The sequence below is a fragment of the Oncorhynchus masou genome, chromosome 12 (assembly GCF_036934945.1).
Source record: "Oncorhynchus masou masou isolate Uvic2021 chromosome 12, UVic_Omas_1.1, whole genome shotgun sequence".
Lineage (NCBI taxonomy): Eukaryota > Metazoa > Chordata > Actinopteri > Salmoniformes > Salmonidae > Oncorhynchus > Oncorhynchus masou.
Genome location: NC_088223.1, coordinates 30,795,548 through 30,817,595, shown reverse-complemented (window position 1 = coordinate 30,817,595; position 22,048 = coordinate 30,795,548). Strand labels below are relative to the sequence as shown.

General features: G+C 41.3%; 1 protein-coding gene and 1 long non-coding RNA gene across 2 annotated transcripts in view; both read right to left on the bottom strand.

Moving 5' to 3' along the window:
• Positions 1 to 142: 142 nt before the first annotated feature.
• LOC135549831 (CMP-N-acetylneuraminate-beta-galactosamide-alpha-2,3-sialyltransferase 1-like) lies at positions 143 to 18,861 on the bottom strand. The gene is made up of 7 exons (XM_064980162.1): positions 18,626 to 18,861; positions 14,880 to 15,706; positions 12,611 to 12,807; positions 10,609 to 10,788; positions 2,825 to 2,870; positions 2,485 to 2,604; positions 143 to 1,319 (listed from the first exon to the last, which is right to left on the bottom strand). The coding sequence occupies exons 2-7, from the start codon at positions 15,168 to 15,170 to the stop codon at positions 1,146 to 1,148; spliced, it is 1,008 nt and encodes a 335-aa protein (XP_064836234.1). The 5' UTR covers positions 15,171 to 15,706; positions 18,626 to 18,861; the 3' UTR covers positions 143 to 1,145.
• Positions 18,862 to 21,335: 2,474 nt separating this feature from the next.
• Positions 21,336 to 22,048, bottom strand: part of LOC135549065 (uncharacterized) — a 16,807-nt gene continuing 16,094 nt past the window's right edge. The window contains exon 3 of the long non-coding RNA XR_010456926.1: positions 21,336 to 22,048. This exon is cut by the window's right edge and continues 1,441 nt beyond it. This is a non-coding gene — a long non-coding RNA (uncharacterized LOC135549065).

The following is a 22,048-nucleotide window of genomic DNA, read 5'->3' as shown; positions in this document are numbered from 1 at the left end:
ATTTTTTTAACAAAGTTAAAATGGGAATACAATGTCATATGTTATTTATACAATACCTTCATGTGTTATCACTGTGCTCCATCTAATAGCACAACCAAATGACAGATTGCAGTTGAGAATACGTGACATTAAAATGACATGATGCAAGTGATCAATGCTGTTTATTGTAGAAATTGTGAAGCGGTCCACAGACCTGTGATCTTGAAAGTGCACTCTTTTTTTTACAAATACATATATATATATACATATATACACACACACACACAAAAATAAATATATACATTTTTATATATACTGGGTTTATGACAGACACTTCAAAACCTTGTTTCTTATGATTTTTTTGTTACTTTTTGCTATTCAATGCGCTTTAGTAGTAAAGGCCAAAATCAATAATTTATCAAAACATTTTTTATACCTAAAGGAGTTCTAAAATTCAAAATCAAATAGCTAAGCGATTCATAGTATGACCATCTAAAACAATTCCATATGTCAGCTTAGCGCAACCCCCCCCCCCCCATACATAATTAACTTTTAAATTAACCAAAAGACTCAAACCATTTGCCTATATGTATTGTCTATTTTTAGTTGAATCCTGGGTTGAATTCAAACAATAGCTGTTGATGACGGTCGCAAATGCTATATAGGCCTAAATAGCATCATTGATGGTATCCGATTGATACAGTATGGTTACGTTTCCTTTGCATTGTTAAACCTACAGTAAGTACATTTATCCACAATGAAGTAGCTATCAGCAAAGTCAGAGCTTGTCAGGGGGTTGGTTCACAACCAACACTTTACTTTTTGTGTGTGTGTGTGGGGGGGGGGGGTCTGATAGTGGATATAACATTAAAGATCTGACATTGTTACAAAAAGGTACAAATGTAACTTTTTATATAAATTGTGTCTTAAAAAATAGGTTACCATGACATAATCCTGGTTGAAATTTCACCCTCAAAACAATTGTTTACATTGATGACTTTTTGCAAATCCAAGACATTTTACACATGCATTCCACATCACAATACAGTGACAAATTACGTTGAAACAATGTTATTTCAACCAGTTTATCCCCAGTGGGTAATCCCTGAGTCAAGGATTTAGGCTGATGAGGCTTGATGGTCTCAGGCCAATGACATCTCCAGATATCAGAAGCCTTTGAAAATATCAATTTTGTGTTTATCAGCCAGAAGCAGGGTGACGTTGTTCTCATGGTCCGCATCATGCACCCCGGTTTTGCGGAATTCGCCTCCGTGGTGATTGATTTCCCAGTAGTGGTGCCAGTTCCCATACCGGTCCGCTCCGAACCCGTACACACTCACCTAAATGATACAATACACCATTATGCAGAGATACTCTTCCACCCTGGAATTGGCCATCAGTGTGCCACCCCCCCCCCCCCCCACAAACTTGTTTGGTGCACGATGCTACTGACTACCATATGACTTATAGTCATATACATATGTGCTTTGACCCAGATAATACCATGTGCTACAGAACTGATGAGGTGGAATGTTGCTGTACTGATTGATGCATTTATATGGTGTTATGGTGTTCTGGTACTCTGGCACATATTAGATCGACAAAATCAAATTCATCTATTTATGGATTTTTTTTATTTTTCTTGAAATGTACAAAACATAGGCCTATTGATAAGGGCAATGCACTAACTCTAGATGTCAGTATACAGTTACTAGAAAGTCTGCGCTTCTAACATTGACTCAGTCGAGCACTATGTACCAACTACAGGACATTGGTGTGTCTCGTTCAAAGACGATTGCCCCTACCTCTGCATCAGTTGGGTAAACTGTACACATTCCTGTTTTTCAACATTCAAAAGACGAATATATAAAAAGGCTGTTGACAACCAAGGCAAGCATGGGTGCATTTTTATTAAACATAGCAGTTAACCTATTTCCTGAAGTCTTAAAATTAAATGTTTCATGTAAGTATATTTTCAATTTTTACTTCAAATAGATCACACTTTTTGAAAATCATGTATTAAATAATATGAAATAAATGTCATTAAAATATACATATAATTATACCTGGAGGCACATGTATCAACTTTGAAACATGTTTCTCTTTGTTTGGGCTAATGGCTTCTGCCTAGGACATGGTAATTGCCTGCAATTCACACCTCCCGTGTAGATGGAGATAATTAGCATAACACTCAGTGTTCTGCCCCTCTTTCCAGCCCAAAATGTATTTGTAGAGCAGCGTTGCTGCTTGAGCCAAGTGGTGGGTAGCTAATGCAGTGCTGCACAGCGTACGACCATTTCAACAACGCAGGCGGTGACTTCAATTCCATCGGCAGTAATTAAAAATAAAAACAATTTGGGACACTTTTTATGGCTTTAAACTGGAAGACCTCAGCACAAACTCAAGGCGAACCCAGCTCATGCTTTTCAGTCACGCTCATGGTGTATAGAACTTTGTCAGACAGCCAAATGGAAGTGTAAAGCTTGTGATGGTGGGGGGACTCACCTTATCGCAGATGTGCATGGCAAACAATAGGCTGAGGAAGCCAGTGGAGGGATACCGGCCATGATTCTCCAGCCATGTGTCATAGACATATTTAAAGAAGGCTGGGTTGTATATCAACACCTGCAAAAAAACCAACAACAAAAAACAAACTTTGACCTTGTGAGAAGTTGAAATCTTTACATTGGAATGTTTTTCAACCAACCAATCACTCTTCAAAATCTGCATTCTTTTGTCTCCAGGTAAGGTAAACTAAAGCAGATCGACCCATACATAGGGCTTTGGTCAAAAGTAATGCGCCACTATAGGGCGCTATTACAGACAGAACCAAAGGTTCACTCACCCTGTTCTTGTTTGCCTTAATCCTGGACCGGACCGGAACGTATGTGCTACGGGAAGCAAAATGCATAATATAAATACTATCAAAGTATTATCATACATACACTATATATACAAAAGTAGGTGGACACCCTTTCCAATTAGTGGATTTGGCTATTTCAGTCACATCAATTGCTGACAGGTGTATAAAATTGAAAACACAGCCATGCAATCTCCATATACAAACATTGGCAGTAGAATAGCCGTATTGAAGAGCTCCACTGGCTTTCAACGTGGCCCGGTTATAGGATGCCACAGAGTCAGTTTAGCCACACAAGCGCAACACGGGGCCACGGAGTGCTGAAGTAAGTAAAAATCGTTCGTCCTCGGTTGCAACACTCATTAGAGTTCCAAACTGCCTCTGGAAGCAACATCAGCACAAGAACTGTTCGTCGGGCGCTTCATGAAATTAGTTTCTATGGCCGAGCAGCCACACAAGCCTAAGTTGCGCAGCCACACAAGCACTATGCGCAATGCCAACCGTCGGCTGGCGTGGTGTAAAGCTCGCCGCCATTGGACTCTGGAGCTGTGGAAACGTTCTCTGGAGTGATGAATCATTCATCACCATATGGCATTTCGACGGACAAATCCAAGTTTGCCTGATGCCAGGACAACACTACTTGCCCCAATGCAATGTGCTAACTGTAAAGTTTGGTGGTGGAGGAGGAATAATGGTCTGGAGCGGTTTTTCATGGTTTGGGCCCCTTAGTTCCAGTGAAGGGAAATCTTAATATTACAGCATACAATGACAGTCGAGACAATTCTGTGCTTCCAACTTTGTGGCAACAGTTAGGGAAGACCTTTCTCCCTTTCTCTTTCAGTATGACAATGCCCCCGTGCACAAAGTGAGGTCCATACAGAAATGGTTTGTCGAGGTCAGTGTGGAAGAACTTGACTGGCCTGAACAGAGCGCTGACCTCAACCCCATTGAACACCTTTTGGATGAATTGAAACGCCGACTGCGAGCCAGGCCTAATCGCCAACCTCACTTAAGCTCTTGGCTGAATGGAAGCAAGTCCCTGCAGCAATGTACCAACTCCGTATTAAAGCCCATGATTTAGCAATGAGATGTTCGACTAGCAGGTGTTCACATACTCTTGGTAATGAAGTGTAAAAGGGGAGACCAAAGTATCTTTGGTCCTGTCAGTATAAACCACCATCTTCGATAAAGTTAACCTTATTTCTGACAGAAACAGAGGCGCCGCCAACTTTGTTTACTTTGTGGTGGCCCATCTATCGGCATTGGCTAACAGACAACTGAATATGATTTCCTCATGACAAACTAGTAGCCTATACCAGTAATATGTTCAGTAAAAGGTTGTCATGTCTGGAAAAGAAACCCAATTTCAGGTTAGAAAATGTTACATTTCATAGTGAATTTGTGACACTGATACTGTTTTGGTTACTGTACCAACAAACAGTTAAACCAAGTAACAGTTTGCAAACACATGGTCACATTATTTATGTTTTTATAGATGATCACAGTGACAGTCCTAACGATGAAGATGACCAGATCCAGATTGTCAGGCATAAGTGTATAGGTGGCAGGGAAGTCAGGCGCAGGAGAGTCAAACGGAGTGTAAAATGGAGTCTTTTAATAAAGTCCACGTAACATGCTCCATAACACTAAAAGGTACATACATAAACAAACATGGGTACGAGGACCCGACGCGCACCTGTACAACATAAAACTACACTGACAATAAAACAATCTCTGACAAAACATGAGGGGAAACAGAGGGTTAAATACACAACAGGTAATGAATGGGATTGAAAACAGGTGTGTGGGAAGACAAGACAAAACCAATGGAAAATGAAAAATGGATCAATGATGGCTCGGAGACCGGTGACGTCGAACGCCGAGCACCGCCCGAACAAGGAGAGGCAACGACTTCGGCAGAAGTCGTGACACAGATGCAAATAGCAGAGGCTTGTTTCCCATCAAGGTCAAGGGTCATGCATAAGGTTACACACTAACATGATTTAAAACCACACTCTTAAAATGTGCTGGGTGTGAGGTCATATAACCAATGTTGATTTGGAAATGATTTGATTTGCACCACAGGTAGGCTAGGCTGTATGAAAATAAAAGCTGCACAGTGTAGATCCAATTATCTAAAATGTAATATATTGAACAAAAAATATAAAAACGCAACAACTTCAAAGTCAATTGAATAAATTCATTAAGCCCTAATCTATCAATTTCACATGACTGGGAATACAGATATGCATGTTGGTGACAAAAAGAAAGAAAAAAGGTAGGGGCATAGATCAGAAAACCAGTGTGAGCATTTGCCTCATGCAGCGTGAGTTGATCAGGCTGTTGATTGTGGCCTGTGGAATGTTGTTCCACTCCTCTTCAATGGCTGTGGGAAGTTGCTGGATATTGGCACGTCAATACAGAGCATTTCAAACATGCTCAATGGGTGACATGTCTGGTGAGTATGCAGGCCATGGAAGAAATGGAACATGTTCAGCTTCCAGGAATATTGTACAGATCCTTGCGACATAGGACATGCATTATCATGCTGAAACATGAGGTGATGGCGGCAGATGAATGGAATGACAATGGGCCTCAGGCTCGCATCACGGTATCTGTGCATTCAAATTGCCATCGATAAAATGAAATTGTGTTCGTTGTCCATAGCGTATGCCTGCCCATACCATAATCCCACGGCCACCATGGGGCAATCTGTTCACGTTGACATCAGCATAGCGCTCACCCACACAACACCATACACGTGGTCGAGAGGCCGGTTGGACGTACTGTCAAATTCTCTAAAATGACATTGAGACGGCTTATGGTAGAGAAATGAACTAATTCTGGCAACAGCTCTGATGGAAATACCTGTAATCAGCATGCCAATTGCACACTTCTTCAAAACATCTATGGCGTTGTGTGACAAAACTGCACATTTTAGAATGGCCTTTAATTGTTCCCAGCACAAGGTTCACCTGTGTAATGATCATGTCATTTACAATCAGCTTTTTGATATGTCACAACTGTCAGCTGGATGGATTATCTTGGCAAAGGAGAAATGCTCAAACACAGATGTAGGCCTCCTTGCTCGCACACGCTTTTTCAGTTCTGACCACAAATTTTCAATAGGATTGAGATCAGGGTTTTGTGATGGCCATGCCAATACTTTGACTTTATTGTCCTTAAGCCATTTTGCCACAACTTTGGATGTATGCTTGGGGTCATTGTCCATTTGGAAGACCCATTTGCGACCAAGCTTTAACCTCGAAGCTCGGGGGCACTATTTTTATGTTTGGAAAAACAACATTCCCAAAGTAAATGGCCTATTTCTCAGGACAGCCATTTCCTTTCCCTCTCCTACTGAACAAGACCGTTGCGGTTGAAATATTATCGATTATATATTTTAAAAACAACCTGAGGATTGATTATAAAAAACGTTTGACATGTTTGTGGACATTACGGATATTATTGGAATTTGTCTGCGTTGTCGTGACCGTTCTTTCCTGTGGATTTCTGAACATAATGCGCCAAACAAACGGAGGTATTTTGGATATAAAAATAATCTTTATGGAACAAAAGGAACATTTGTTGTGTAACTGGGAGTCTCATGCGTGAAAACATCCGAGATCATCAAAGGTAAACTATTAATTTGATTGCTTTTCTGATTTTCGTGACCAAGCTACCTGATGCTAAGTGTACTTAATGTTTTGTCAAGCGATCGATAAACACACAAACGCTTGGATTGCTTTCGCTGTAAAGCATGATTAAAAAATCTGAAATGACAGGTGGATTAACAAAAGGCTAAACTGTGTTTTGCAATATTGCACTTGAGATTTCATGAATATTAATATTTTTATAAAATTATTTGACTGGGGCGCTATGCTATTCAGCGGTTGCTGATGACAATTATCCCACTTAAGGGATGGGTAGCGTCAAGAAGTTAACTTCCTGACTGATGTCTTGAGATGTTGCTTCAATATATCCACATCATTTTCCTTCTCATGATGCCATCGATTTTGTGAAGTTCACCAGTCCCTCCTGCAGCAAAGCACCCCCACAGCATGATGCTGCCACCCCCGTGCTTCCCGGTTGGGACTTGCAAGCCTCCCCCTTTTTCCTCCAAACATAACGATGGTCATTATGGCCAAGCAGTTCTATTTTTGTTTCATCAGACCAGAGGACATTTCTCCAAAAAGTACAATCTTTGTTCCCATGTGCAGTTGCAAACCGTAGTATGCCTTTATGGCGGTTTTGGAGCAGGGGCTTCTATTCTGAGCGGCCTTTCAGGTTATGGATCCGTTTTACTGTGGATATAGATATTTTTGTACCCTTTTCCTCCAGCATCTTCACAAGGTCATTTGCTGTTGTTCTGGGATTGATTTGCACGTTTCGCACCAAAGTACGTTCATCTCTATGAGACAGAACGCGTCTCCTTCCTGAGCAGTATGATGGCTGCGTGGTCCCATGGTGTTTATACCTGCGTACTATTGTTTGTACAGATGAATGTGGTACCTTCAGGCATTTATTGAAGGTAGGCCTTGAAATACATCCCCAGATACTCCTCCAATTGACTCAAATGATGTCAATTAGTGTATCAGAAGCTTCTAAAGCCATGACATTTTCTGGAATTTTCCAAGCTGTTAAAGGCACAGTCAACTTAGTGTACATCAACTTCTGACCCACTAGAATTGTGATACAGTGAATTATGAGTGAAATAATCTGTCTGTAAACAATTGTTGGAAAAATTACTTGTCATGCACAAAGTAGATATCCTAACCGACTTGCCAAAACTATAGTTTGTTAACAAGAAATTTGTGGAGTGGTTGAAAAATGTGTTTTAATGACTCCGACCTAAGTGTATCTAAACTCCCGACTTCAACTGTATGTATGTATGTATGTATGTATGTATGTATGTATGTATGTATGTATGTATGTATGTATATGTATGTATGTATCCCAATTCCGTGATATCCAAATTGGTAGTTACAGTCTTGTCCCGGCGCTGCAACTCCCATACGGACTCGAGAGAGGCGAAGATCGAGAGCCATGCGTCCTCCGAAACACGACCCTGCCAAGTCACACTGCCCACTTAACCCGGTATCCAGCCACACCAATGTGTCAGAGGAAACACCATACAACTGGCGACCGTGTCAGCGTGCATGCACCTGGCCCGCCATAGGAGCCGCTAGAGCGTGATGGGACAAGGACATTATGGCCAGCCAAACCATCCCCTAACAAAGCTGGGCCAATTGTGTGTCGCCTCATGTGTTTCCCGGTCGTGGCCGGCTGCAACACAGCCCGCGATTGAACCCGAATCTGTAGTGATGCCTCAAGCACTGCAGTGCCTTAGACCGCTGCGCCACTCAGGAGGCCTTACCCTTAACATTATTAAGCTACCCAGATACTCAGGACTGCTCTGGGACCAGAAATTAGCCCTGGCTTTTCTAACACACCTGCCCATTCTTTCCCCTTGAGGCCCCCACACTGGCTTAGTTCTTCCTTGAGGCCCCCATTATTAGCAAGATCGTAATCATGTTGCGCAGAAAATCCAAGTTAGACAGGCCAAATTGGCTAAAAATGGACCAACCCATCTGGCATTTACCCCAAATGCCAGATACTCAAGGTGCCAGTAAAGACACAGGAGAGGAGTGGGGGTTTTAAGACTTAAAAGCCAGAACTAAATAGTTTGCAGAAACTCTCCCTCTGGTTCTCTAGTATGGGAAGACTGAAACCTCTTTGTTCCAGTCTCTTTTCCGCCAAAATGTTTACGTCAATAAAAGGAGAACATTATTCCTGACATCCAAATGCTAAGAATGGTCGATGGGGATCTAAAGAATAATTATATCATATTGTTTGTTATTTTGTGATGTCATTAAGGATGGTATAACAAAGTAACTGTCACTCTGAAAGTGTAGGTATTCTGTATAAACTTCTAAATCTAAATATTGTATAAAATATATTAAAAATGAGAATACTTTTGTGACGATAGCAATGTGATTTTGACCTTCTAAATTAGATCGTTTTTCATATAAACTTGTGCCCAGTCAGTAACCATGCCCAAGTGAGCACAAACATTGTGTTGGCGCGATGGAATGTCCCCTTTTTACCAGAGGATAAAAGCCTTGGTAGCGAAATTTACATTAGACCAATGGTTAAAACTACAACACCAGAAAGAGTGGAGCGGTGGCGACACGGTTGAAAATGGTAGGACCAGTACATTGTCGGGTTAATACTGGCGTGTAAGGTACGGGAGCTGAACCCTGAATATTCAATCATTGAGACCACTACAAAACCAAAAGACGTGAGACCGTGGTCTACACGTAGAAATGGTTAGAAACTGAAGCTCTCAACCTCAACAAGAGTGAAGATGATAAAGACTAGACCAGAACATTCACAGTCTGCAGCTGTGCATGGAAAAGTGGTCCTAGAACTTTGACTAAAAGACACGAGGTGGGAAGGAAGAATCCCTCTCAGACAACTGTTGGTACATCTGAAATATCTATTCTAACAAACACTTTACTACCAGAGCAGCTCTACAACTAAGGACATTGTGACCTCTGGTAGACAACCAGAGACTTACATCGATCCACTCTCCATAGACGGATCGACTGAAGAAAGACATCTACGCGTAAATATATACATTTATATAATGCATTTCCTATCAGAATGAGCGGTGGTTCATGTGTAAAGTATTTCTATTCCTTAGAGCGTAGGTTCCAAACATAACAATGATAAGTTGAATTTATGTCTCTCCCTTTCCCTTTCTATTGACCCCTCCTTTTTTAACCAAGCAGTGATGCTTTTGTTCGTCCACTAGGGACCTGTTTTCATTGTATTATCAATAATCTATTTTTTTATTTATCCGTTCTCATTTACAGCAACGACCTGGGGAATAGTTACAGGGGAGAGGAGGGGGATGAATGAGACAATTGTAAACTGGGGATTATTAGGTGACCCTGATGGTTTGAGGGCCAGATTGGGAATTTAGCCAGGACACCGGGGTTGACACCCCTACTCTTACGATAAGTGCCATGGGATCTTTAATGACCTCAGAAAGTCAGGACACCCATTTAACGTCCCATCCTGCACAGGGCCCTTCACAGGGCACTGCCCTGCGGCATTGGGATATTTTTTAGACCAGAGTGCCTCCTATTGGCCCTCTAACACCAAGTCCAGCAGCATCTGGTCTCCCATCCAGGGACTGACCAGGACCAACCCTGCTTAGCTTCAGAAGCAAGCCAGCAGTGGTATGCAGGGTGGTATGCCGTGTGTATGTATGTATTCTGTTTAATTATTTAGTTAGTTAGAAAATAAATAATTAAGCCAATTTGTGTATTGCTGATTCATCAATAAAGTTTGGGTTGTTGCAGATAGCAAAGAGTATGTGATGTTCAGAATGAGACTGCTATTAGGTAATGATTGATAATTGACTGTTTAGAGTTTAATTCGTTAAACAACTTTTCGCATGGTGCCCCATATTCCATATTCCTAATGAATTAATTGTGACATGATTAATTTAGTCGAGTAACAATTAAAAACAGTTGATAAAATAAATAACAGTCATCAGATTAATGATAGTCATGTCACAACAGAAAGTTTACACAGCGTGAAGGATAAATGATTCCGGACCTCAGTGATGAGAACGTTGTTTATACTTTCATCTTTGCAGACAATTCCACAGGCGTCAACTACAGTTTCTATTGAAGGTTTGATAAGGTGCACTTACATACTTTATGTGAACGTGTAGAGCATATTTATTGTTCACTCACTCTTTGATGGAGCCGGTGGTCAAGGCACTGGTGATCCACTGCAGGTCCAGAGTCTTGAAGGGGATGAGCAGAAGAATGGTAGTGTTGTCCAGATCTATGGCGCTCTCTGGGTACATGACGTGATGCGTAGTCCGGCTCCCAACATCCTCCTCAAAGCCAGAGGTAGGAGCCATGTTCATTCTGCAGGAGCAGGGTTACGGTTAAGGTAGTATATTCTGAAATATAACATATGGAGCAGAACACTGGTGGGTGTTGTCCAGATCTATGGTGCTCTCTGGGTACATGATGTAATGCGCAGGCCAGCTCCCAACATCCTCCTCAAAGCCAGAGGTAGGAGCCATGTTCATTATGCAGGGTTACGGTTAAGGTAGTATCTTCTGCAATATAACATATAAATGAATCTACTTCCACATACTAATCAACATAGCTGTTTTGAGGGTGGGATGCCTGGAGGTTAAAAAAAATTGAATTTGTATCTAAATTAAATGTAGTTCATTTGGAATGTGAACATGGTGATGAATCATGTGGCAGTCTGTGGCATTCACATGATCCACATGATCCACATGATCATACAGTTCATATGTGTCCCAGTAACAGTGAGTGCATTGAGGGGAAAGCTGTGATTCTGCCTGTTCAATTAATCTAGTTAGTTCTGCAGAGAGGATCTCTCTCCCTCTCTGTGTGTTTGTGTGTTAAGTGAGTGTGGGATGAGCAGTATAATCCATTTCAGCCAAGGACTTTCCTCCTCATTTACACATTGAAAGTTGGTCTGGTTCCTCATTGAAAAACCGTGCAGAAATGAAATCTAAAGCTGGACTTACATGTTGACTGCATGAACTTTACAAAAACCATGTGATCAAAGGTCATGCAGTTAATAAATAAGTTGCTTTCAAGTCACTTCTCACCAACTGCACCATGCAGCCATTACCTGAATTGTGGGATGCAACCAATTATTAGGGTTCTTTTGCTTAACCCACACGGACTTGACCAAAAGTGACAAACAGGAACCAACTTTGCCGCAATTCTACATGGGGTACAAATGAAAGTGATGAGACCAATTAATTGTAGCCTATACATGTTATGTTTGGTTTGATATGGGGGTAAAGGAACCTCACTGCTCAAACAAACCCAATCTTATTTGAATGTATTGGCCAGTCCCTCCAGGATTCCGTGATATCAAAATGTTTAGCAAAATCAACAATTCTTTGCTAATTTTACCATTCACTGCACTATTTCAGCAAAAAAACAGTCATCGCATAAAACTGACCCATCACTGAAATACAAAGAGAGCTCATAATTGACCAATCATTGCACATTTATCGCATGTGGTTCCATCAAGCCACACGTAAACAAACTTTTTCCCCTCATCAGCGCCTTTCCGCAACAAGTTTGCCAAAATAGTTGCACATTGCTATGCAAAATTGCAGAATTGCCTCTGCAAAATCAAGCATTTTTTTACTGCAAATATCAAACAAAATCCCAGCGAAATCGTGGAGGGAATGATGGGAAGTTGGTAAATAAACTGAAAAGGTTCATACCCCCACCTATGTGCTGGAGTGTGTCTAGTCTCACCACGTTTAAAATCAAGGGCTATTAACTGCCACCTGCAGGTAGCCTTTCCTGTAGTCAATGACCAAAAGCGCACTCTTTGTCCTCATGGGTGGAATGTTAATTAATAAAGATTTCAGAAAATCTGGTGTTTCTATGGCAAACAGTTTTGTTATATTTCAGTCTTCTGTGATGTATATAACGTGTAATATTTGTATGCAAACTCAATTTCAAATTTAAACTACATCTTTTATAAGATGGTGTCTTTTATAAGTTCATAACGATGTGTGTGAGGTATATACTTTTGTTTCAAAATAGATTTATTTAAGACTACCAAAAATCACTGTGGCCCTAATTTAGCCCACTGCAATAAAAGGTTTTAAAGGAAAGTTTCATTTCATTAGCTGACCCCTGCTGACCCCTTCTCAAACAAAAAACAAGCTTTCTCAGTCACCTGATGATGACATCACTGGAGTCGATGAGGGGTCCGTAGCGGGAGCCCTTGAGGTTCCCAGAATTCCCCACCACAGCACAGGTCCTACAGCGCTCAGGCCCCGCGTCCTTGTAGAGGTTATCATTATCAGGGATGACCTGGAACAACTTCTCCACCACCTCGCTGAAGTCGGCCGGGTCCTTATGATCCTGCAAGTGCTGGAGAGAGACGGAAACCGTCAATCCTTTAGCTGTATCTTCAACCACTCTGGACAGCAGAGACAGAAGAGGTAGACACACAGCATTGACAGCCCAGCTACCACAATGTTCTGAGAACCATATGTTGCTTGGTGAGAGCATGGTTGTCCTATGGTTATTTTGCATACCACCTTCCCATAACGTTTCCTCATGGTTCTATTTAAACTCATGTTCTCAGAAAGATCCGAAAACGTTAAGAAACAGCGTTTTTCTGTGGGAATTCCAGGATTTCAGCATAATGTTTTCTGCAGATTTCCTCATCATTCTATTTAAGGTCATGTTCAAGAAAACTCAATAAAAACCACAAAACATTAGTTCAAACAATGTTCTAAGAATAAAAAAACATAAACATATACATTCTACTCTCAGCATCAAAAAATAATCCTATTAAAGGGATACTTTGTGATTTTGGTAATGAGGCCCTGTATCTACTTCCCCAGAGTCAGATGAACTCATGGATACCATTTTTACATCTGCGTGCATTTTGAAGGAAGTTGCTAACTAGCACAATAGCGCAATAACTAGCGCAACGACCGGAAATCTGCTAGCAGATAGACTTCCAGTCATTGAGCCAAAACTACCTCTGTAGAAGCCGATGCTCCCCAAGTTCGTGGGGAGAAATTGTTAGTAGTTACTATCTTGTCTCATCGCTACAACTCCCGTATGGGCTCGGTAGAGACGAAGGTTGAAAGCCATGCGTCCTCCGAAACACAACCCAACCAAGCCGCACTGCTTCTTAACACAGCATGCATCCATCCCGGAAGCCAGCCACACCAATGTGTTGGAGGAAACACCGTGCACCTGGCGACCTGGTTGGTGTGCACTGCTCCCGGCCACAGGAGTCGCTGGTGCGCAATGAGACAAGGATATCCCTACCGGCCAAACCCTCCCAAACCCGGAGGTCGCTAGGCCAATTGTGCATCGCCCCTCGGACCTCCCGGTCACGGCCGGCTGCGACAGAGCCTGGGCACGAACCCAGAGTCTCTGGTGGCACAGCTAGCACTGTGATGCAGTGCCCTAGACCACTGCGCTACTCGCAAAGCCCCTGGCCCAACACTCTTTAACTGCTTGGCTACAGGACGCAGACACATACAAACGGTATCCACTGCTTCATCTGACTCTGGGGAAGTAGGTAAAAGGGCTTCATTGCCGAAATCCCGAGGTATCCCTTAAAGTATGTTCAGTTGTGTTGGCCATGCCCACTAATTGGATCTTAATGAGTGCTTGTTTCCTTTGAAATAGAGTCTGTTTGAATAGACTAAAATGACCAGCTTTTGTGGAGCAGTGGATTCATTCAATGGATAGACAGCAGAAGATCATAGGTTTGAATCTGGGGCAATGCAACAATAAAAAAGTTCACATATTTAATGCCTAAGCAAATTAATTTCAACTAACCTATAACTATCAATATGGTGACAGATTAGGTTCAAAAATAGAATGTCTCTAAAAGACTGAGCAAAAGGGAGTGGAAGTTTTTTTCCCTCTGTTTATTGAATTTAGACATTTCTAGCAGTGTTGAATGGTATTCATTCAGTTCTTTCTGGTGCAATTTTAGCCACCTCATAATAAAGCATAGCTGACTAGCAGATGGCATTGTTAAGAAAACAAAGTTAATTGCGTTGGTACGTGCATATCATTAATAACGTAGTCATGGACACATTGTTTTCTTCCATGTCCTGATTATCATTAGGATGGGTTGCCTGATGTGACTGAACCAAACTCACCTCTGATTACTCACCTGTAAGTCTCAGAACAGCTCATCTGCCATCACATGTACATGTCAGTCAGCAGACTGTCCCTACAGGTCAGAGGGTAGACTAACCCAAACTCTAACCCTTGCTTTATGTCCACATCCCGGTTCAACTAACCCTTGCCTCAACCCTAAACCTAACCCTTGATTCATGTCCACAACCCAGTTCAACCCTAACTTCAAGTCCACAACCCAGTTCAACCCTAACTTCAAGTCCACAACCCAGTTCAACCCTAACCCTAGTACAAGCTCAATCCTAACCCTTGCAACAGTAACATCTCACCTGCCACCAGCGGTATGTGTCGTTAGTCAGCAGGCTGTTCCTCTTAGACAGCAGAGGGTGGACAGACAGGTTGAACCGCTCAGTGAACCAGGGGTCGTCCTCCAGCTCTGTCATACACTGTCGACAGCCACACTGGCCATTAGAGAAGAAGCTGTCCGACTTGCTTGTGGCATATTTGAAGAAGTACAGAGAGGGATCTCTCAACGTGAAACCGAAGAGGAACATGGTGAAAGTTACAATAAAGGCTAACACAGTAAATGCCCTGAAGTTCTTCTGCATCGATAGATACATTGTGTAGTGGTAGACAAAAATGAAATTTTTAGGAAAGCAGAGGGAAGGGAAAAACAGAGAAGCCCCTTATTGAAAATTCAGATTTCCAAGGGATGTCTGAGAATAATTCCTCCCCTGAAGATTTCTTGGCTATAACAGGATGAACACTGGGTTCCTCTGATGAACAGAAACAGGCTGGGTCTTCATCACAATTACAGGCTCCACTTCAAGCCGTTGGAAAACAACATCTCAGTAAAAATGTGACCAGAATACTAGCTCCTTATATTTTGTAGGGAAAGCCTTGGCCTTCTATAGAAAATGTTTTGGTCAGACTAAAATCACTCCATTGAAGTCCATAGATGAGGAATCCTTGTACATGTCCATTATTCGTCTGCTGACCAATAGTATGGTAATTCCACTGTTGTACACAATCCAGGATGGTCCTGTAAATTTAACAATGGCCAGATAACTACATCTATCTGCTCTTCTGCTGTTGACAGCGTGAGATCAGTGACAGGGGCGTCTAGCATTCACTGCAGGTACAGTCAATCATCCACCTAGAAGGCAAACAAGACATTTAAAACAAATACACACTGCTGGGTAAATTAACGATCATATGTGCAAAAACAAAAAAAGGCCCTTCAACAGCATTCAACTTGAAGTATTCCCAGAACCAACTCTAGCTTTGTACTAAAAAACAGAGAAGCAGGAAGACCTCCTGGGATCTACTTCCACATAAAAGGACAGAGCTCCACTATGCAGCAGGCTGGGTTTACTGTTAACATGTCACAGACTTGTTCACATTCAGCCAAGGCAAGTATATAGCCACATTCCACACAGAAATCTCTCGTCAAAATTTAGGCAGAGTTGATCAAATAAGGGGATAGCAGAAAAACATACTAACTTCCCATTTTTGATCATTACAAATCTGTGTCATGTCAATTTAGTGCAGATCTCCAATACAAAGGGACACAGACCAGAGGCTGGGGGGTGTTTAAATTATTTTATTTTTAAAACTAGGAATCTACCAGGAAACCATGGGTCTGCCCTGCAGGGAGACAGAGGAGCAGGGGTTGTGAAGGGTGTCTGGGAGAGATGAAGAAGATAATGGAATGGAGGAATGTCTGAGGCTGTGTGGGAGGGATCGTAATCGTTCTGTGGACGGGTTCATCTGAGAAAAACATCACCCTCTCATAATCACATCTGAACTGTTGGCCGTGGCACATATCCACATCACCTGTAAGGTGTAAACAGTAGGCCTGTCGTGCTACTGCTACTCGGAGTCTTTGTAAAACATATAGGTATAATTCAACATCTAAAATGTGTGACTTCTCATTTGAACTTCCATTAGATGTGTATTTGGAACATGTGGTAGGTTGTCATTTTGGGAAGGCAATTTGACAGGTGTGTGTGTGTTTGAGTGAGAGAGAAAGTGTGTGGTGTGTGTATGAAAGTGTGTGTGTGTGTGTGTGTGGTGGGGTTAATGCACACTAATGTAAGAGGCGGTGTATTAAACTCAGGGAGCCCTTGGAGACATAAGGCCAAGTACTGTAGATGACAGACTGAACAGGGTGCACGGTACAACAGGGGAAGGAAGGGAGGGAGAGGGGGGGTTGCAAGTAAAGAAAATAAAGAAATAAGGGAGAGCGAGCGAGCAGGAGAGAGAGGGAGGAAAAGTATGACGGTTGAGGAATTACAGGTTCTTGTCTAATCTCAGGTTTTTATACAAGTCATCAACTTTACAGGATGGCGCCACAGATAAGTTGTGTTCCGAGAGATTGCTTATTCCTTTCCTGCTTCCTGTTCAGCTCTCAAACTTCTGCAGAGTTGAGTTCTTGAATCGCATTTGTATTACTTGTTTGACCGCACATCTGTACTGTATAGGACATTCTAGCTAGAAAAATAACCCCATCAAAATAGAAAGCTATTACACACTATGTAGTGAGTTTCCTCACCTCAAAGAAATTACAATCAGATTTATAAGATTCTATTACACAGCCATTTACAAGACTGATCAGGTAATTTTTTACATTGAGTCAAAATTCCAGTGCTTTCTGCTTGATAGCAATTCTAATTGTGTCAGTTTGAGGAATAGCAAGCATTTCCCAAAGTTAAAGCTTTTAGACCTAAAAATATGGCAGACTTCCAACAAGCTATCTAGGCTTTTTTTCCCCAGTGGTGGAAAAAGTACCCAAAGGTCATACTTGAATAAAAGTAAAGATACCTTAATAGAAAATGACTCAAGTAAAAGTGAAAATCCCCCAGTAAAATATTACTTGAGTTAAAGTATTTGGTTTTACATTTACTTAAGTATATTAACATTTACTTTTGATACTTAAAATTAAGTGCCAAAAGTATAGATAATTTAAAATTCCTTATATTATGTAAACCAGACTTCACCATTTTGTTGTTTTTCAGCCAGGGCCACACTCCAACATCATTTACAAACAAAGCATATGTGTTTAGTGAGTCTGCCAGATCAGAGGCAGTAGGGAAGACCAGGGATGTGAGAATTTGACCATTTTCCTGTCCTGCAAAGCATTCAAAATGTAAGGAGTACTTTTGGTTGTCAGGGAAAATGTAGGGAGAAGAAAGTACATTATTTTTCTTCAGGAATGTAGTGAAGAAAAAGTTGTAGCGGTAGTAAACAGTTATCCCACTGGTTAAAAATATACGTTATTCTCATCAGACTGGCGTTAACCGTCAATGTACACCGTTTATTTTCACTTTAACCAGAATTAAACCACAGGTCAACATAATGTCACGGGTTAGAGCAATTCATGTTGAATTTACATGTGTTCGCAACTCAAAAATATAAGTTAATTTGAAGTGTCATGAGGTTCTTGCCCAGAAAGGGAGAGTATAACCGGTGTTGGCAGAACTTGGCTGGTGGAAGGTAGAACCACCATGTGCCACATGAGCGCTCCTTTCGTAAATGTTGCTGTGAACTACGCTTGACTTTTTACCCCCCAAGCTCTGACACACATACACACATAATGACTGAGATAAGTGGTTGTCCCACCTAACTATTGTAACGAACCTGTAAGGCCACCGAAACTCGCACGTAGTTTGTTGACTAGCGTAAACAGTCTAGGACACTGATTTATAAATAATAATCTAGTTGTATTTTGTTTGGATGAACACAGACAACGCACTCCAGGAGTGACCCGCCGCACAAATCCCCTTCCCAAAAACTCTCCCTCCAACATGCCCCAGCATCCGCACATACGGCAACTAATTTGTACAATATTGTGATAGGGTGAGAGACTTTCCAATGTGTTACGCTAACTGTAAATCGCTCTCGTCTCCTAAATGACTAAAATGTAGACGTTGTAAACTCCTCAGTGGTATTGTGCTCCATACAAATACAAACCTGTCAAAAACGATTTTAAGGGGGGAAAAAAGTGTTTCTGGCTCTCTCACTCTCCGGTCACACCAGAGCTAATACAGCTCTGACAGATATACAAATTACTGACCTGGTTCAAGTGGTTTTTAAACTCCCGTTGAAATATGCAGCTTGTTTGAGTCCAACAGCACAGCAGGTGTTTAGAGGACCTGCATAATGAGCGAGTAATCGATGTGCGAGAGCAGAATTAGAGTTTAAGAATAACATCAACTCGGGTTGCCACCCCTATGACGTGTTTATAGTGACATTCATGTCACGACTCTGACTCTAACGCCATAACCTATTGGAAAAATTTGAACACATGTAAAAAAAAAAAAATTGTTACAAAATTGGGAACACTTTGCAATGGCCGGTGTTTGGGAATTACCCAAGAGCATTGCGCAATACAGTGTTTCTTGGTCGTCAAATACACCCAACAGTATACTTTTGTATTCTAACCCTGGACAACTGGTTCAAACACAACTGGTTCAACTTGTCAACTAATCATCAAGCCCTCAATGAGTTGAATGAGGTGTGTTTGTCAATGGCTACCACGAACTGTGTACTGTTTCGGGGTACTCGAGGGCCGGGGTTGGAAAAACCGGTGTAACGCTTTTATAATGATTGGTATCGTAATTACAGCCACATAGCTGTCAATACAAATATCATGTCGAAAAATGGTTTTGATATGATGTTGTTAAGATTTCCATTGGCGACAGTTAGTCTTACTGGGGTCCGATACATAACGAAAACGACACTACAGATAAAATACTTTGCGATTTTACATAAAGTAACATGTGGTGTGTGCTTTTATCAGTTACACATGCACGTCAGTACATATACCCAAAAAAAGTATATCACATGGGAGAGTGGCGTGAGGTTTTGCACGCTAGTACACGCTAGTATTCCATGACGTTAGTATGAAGTCATATAGTTTGTCCCCTGATATAAACTAAAAGGATGTGTCTTAATCAGGGCGTGAAACCATGACTGTACACGATGAGTAATTGATAATAACAATGTACTATATAGGAAATTCTACCAAATGTGGAACCTTTTCTTCAATTATGAAGAGCCTGCAATTTCCCTCTACTCTGCAGTAAATTGCCTGTATTCGATAGTTTAAATGTTATTTATTTACCTTTGTGTTTTGTTTTAGCATGACTTACTACAGTGTCCTTATTTATTTTGAGGACCAATTGTGTTTTTTTGTTGTTGTTTTTTTTTGGGGGGGGGGGGTTGAGTGTATGTTATGCTGTTGCTAACATTATGTATACTTTACATTTCAAATGGATCTATACATTCCTACCTCCCTAAAACATTTCCCCCCGTATTATATTGGATGTAACATATCATCTACCAACTCAGTGGCCTTATTGTTAGAGTATCTGCTCTGGGATTCGGAGTTCGATCCTTGGCCGAGTCATACCAAAGACTGTTGTTACAGCATTTGTTGTCCATCTAATTGGTTTCTAATGTTTCAAAATACATCTTGGGAATGTTCTAAGGCAAGTCATGAAAACAGCAACCTCCCCGCTATGGCAAGGCAATACACTAACATGTTGTGCTTAGCAGCATTTGCTTCTAGTAGTGAACGCACTGCTCTCCTAGGTTGCTTCCTTTACAAACTTTATTTTCTATATAGTGCACTACTTTGTTAGGGCTCTAATCAAAGTAGTTCACTATATAGGTAATAGGGGTTGCTTCCTTTACAAACTTTATTTTCTATATAGTGCACTACTTTGTTAGGGCTCTAATCAAAATAAGGCCACTAATCAATAGGGTGCCATTTAGGACACAACCCTCCTTATGGGTAGGGTGTTTTTTCTCTGTGTGTTCTGTGTATGTGGTCTGAGATGGAGAAAACACATGGTAGTACAGCCCAGGGGCCAAACCATGAGGCCCAACACCGCTGTAGCCTAACTCCACAGGGGCAATCTACAACAACACTAAGGCCCTCCACAATAGCAATGGACTAATCCATTCACGAGGTTTCCCCTATTGCACCCATAGGGATTCCACCTTCAGCTTCCTTAGTCTGACTTCTGAAATCCTTCACCCCCCAATAGTCATTAGATATTTAGAAAGGGGGCTCTGCCAAATACATATTATCAATCATAATCTGGTTCTCGTGTAAAACTAAAACTACACAACAGTTAAACTAAACTACTTGACTATTTCTACTTTTTCAAACCTAAAGCTTCAGTTAGTCAGGTATGATTTATACAGTAAGAGGAATGAACCAGAGGCAAAAGAGATGAGAAATTATTAGGTTTCTGTCCTAAAATGGTACACTATTCCTTTAGTGCACTACTTGACCAAGACCTTTAGAGACCTATGGATTCAGACCCAGACACAAAGCTCCCTACTGAGTTTTTGTGGTGAAAAGACACACATTCATTGTCATAGAGAACAAAGACGACGACTCCACAATGTCATTATACCATATCCTTCAACATTCGCTCTGTTTTATTCAAGACAAAACCAAACAATGGCAGATCTTCCAAACACAAACAGACAGGTTATGCTTGTAACCTGCAGCATATATCACACCCAATATTCAGATCAGATGGATGCCATTCTTGTTGCTTAGAGACTCTGATGTAATACATACATTATTCTGATGGGTGTCGTCAACACATAACACGTACCAGCCATGTGAGTTGAACTAGTCTCACAAAACAAAATGAATGTTGTGACCACACCTCCGAGGCATGACAATTAGCCTTTTTCTAACAAACCTACCAACAGAAAACAGAACATAGAGGTGGAAGACGGACACAGTTGGGAGCACTAAGACATAGTTTCAAGTTTCAAAGTTTATTCGCCACTTGGACAGGATACAACAGGTGTAAAACAATACAGATAAATTATTACCTTGAGAGCTCTTCCCCTACAAGGCAGTGATAATAATAATAATATAGATAATAAAAATAAAATGACACACAAGATGAGAGTTAAAGAAACACGAGAATACACGTACATACAGGTTAGTACCAGTACCTTATTTAATGTGCAGGGTTACTGGAGTGGTTCAAGGGGTTTTATACATACAACATGACTGGTAGTAGGATATACACTGAGTGTTCAAAACATTAGGAACACCTGCTTTTTCCATGACATAGACTGACCAGATGAATCCAGGTGAAAGCTATGATCCCTTATTGATGTCACTTGTTAAATCCACTTCAATCAGTGTAGATGAAGGGGAGGAGACCCGTTAAAGAAGGATTTTTAAGCCTTGAGACATGTATTGTGTATATGTGCCATTCAGAGGGTGAATGGGAAAGACGAAAGATTTAAGTGCCTTTGAACGGAGTATGGTAGTAGATGACAGGCGTACCGGTTTTAGTGTGTCAAGAACTGCAACGCTGCTGAATGTTTCAAACTCAACAGTTTCCCCTGTGTATCAAGAATGGTCCACTACCCAAACGACATCCAGCCAACTTGATACAACCATGGGAAGCATTGGAGTCAACATTGGCCAGCATCCCTGTGGAACACTTTCGACACC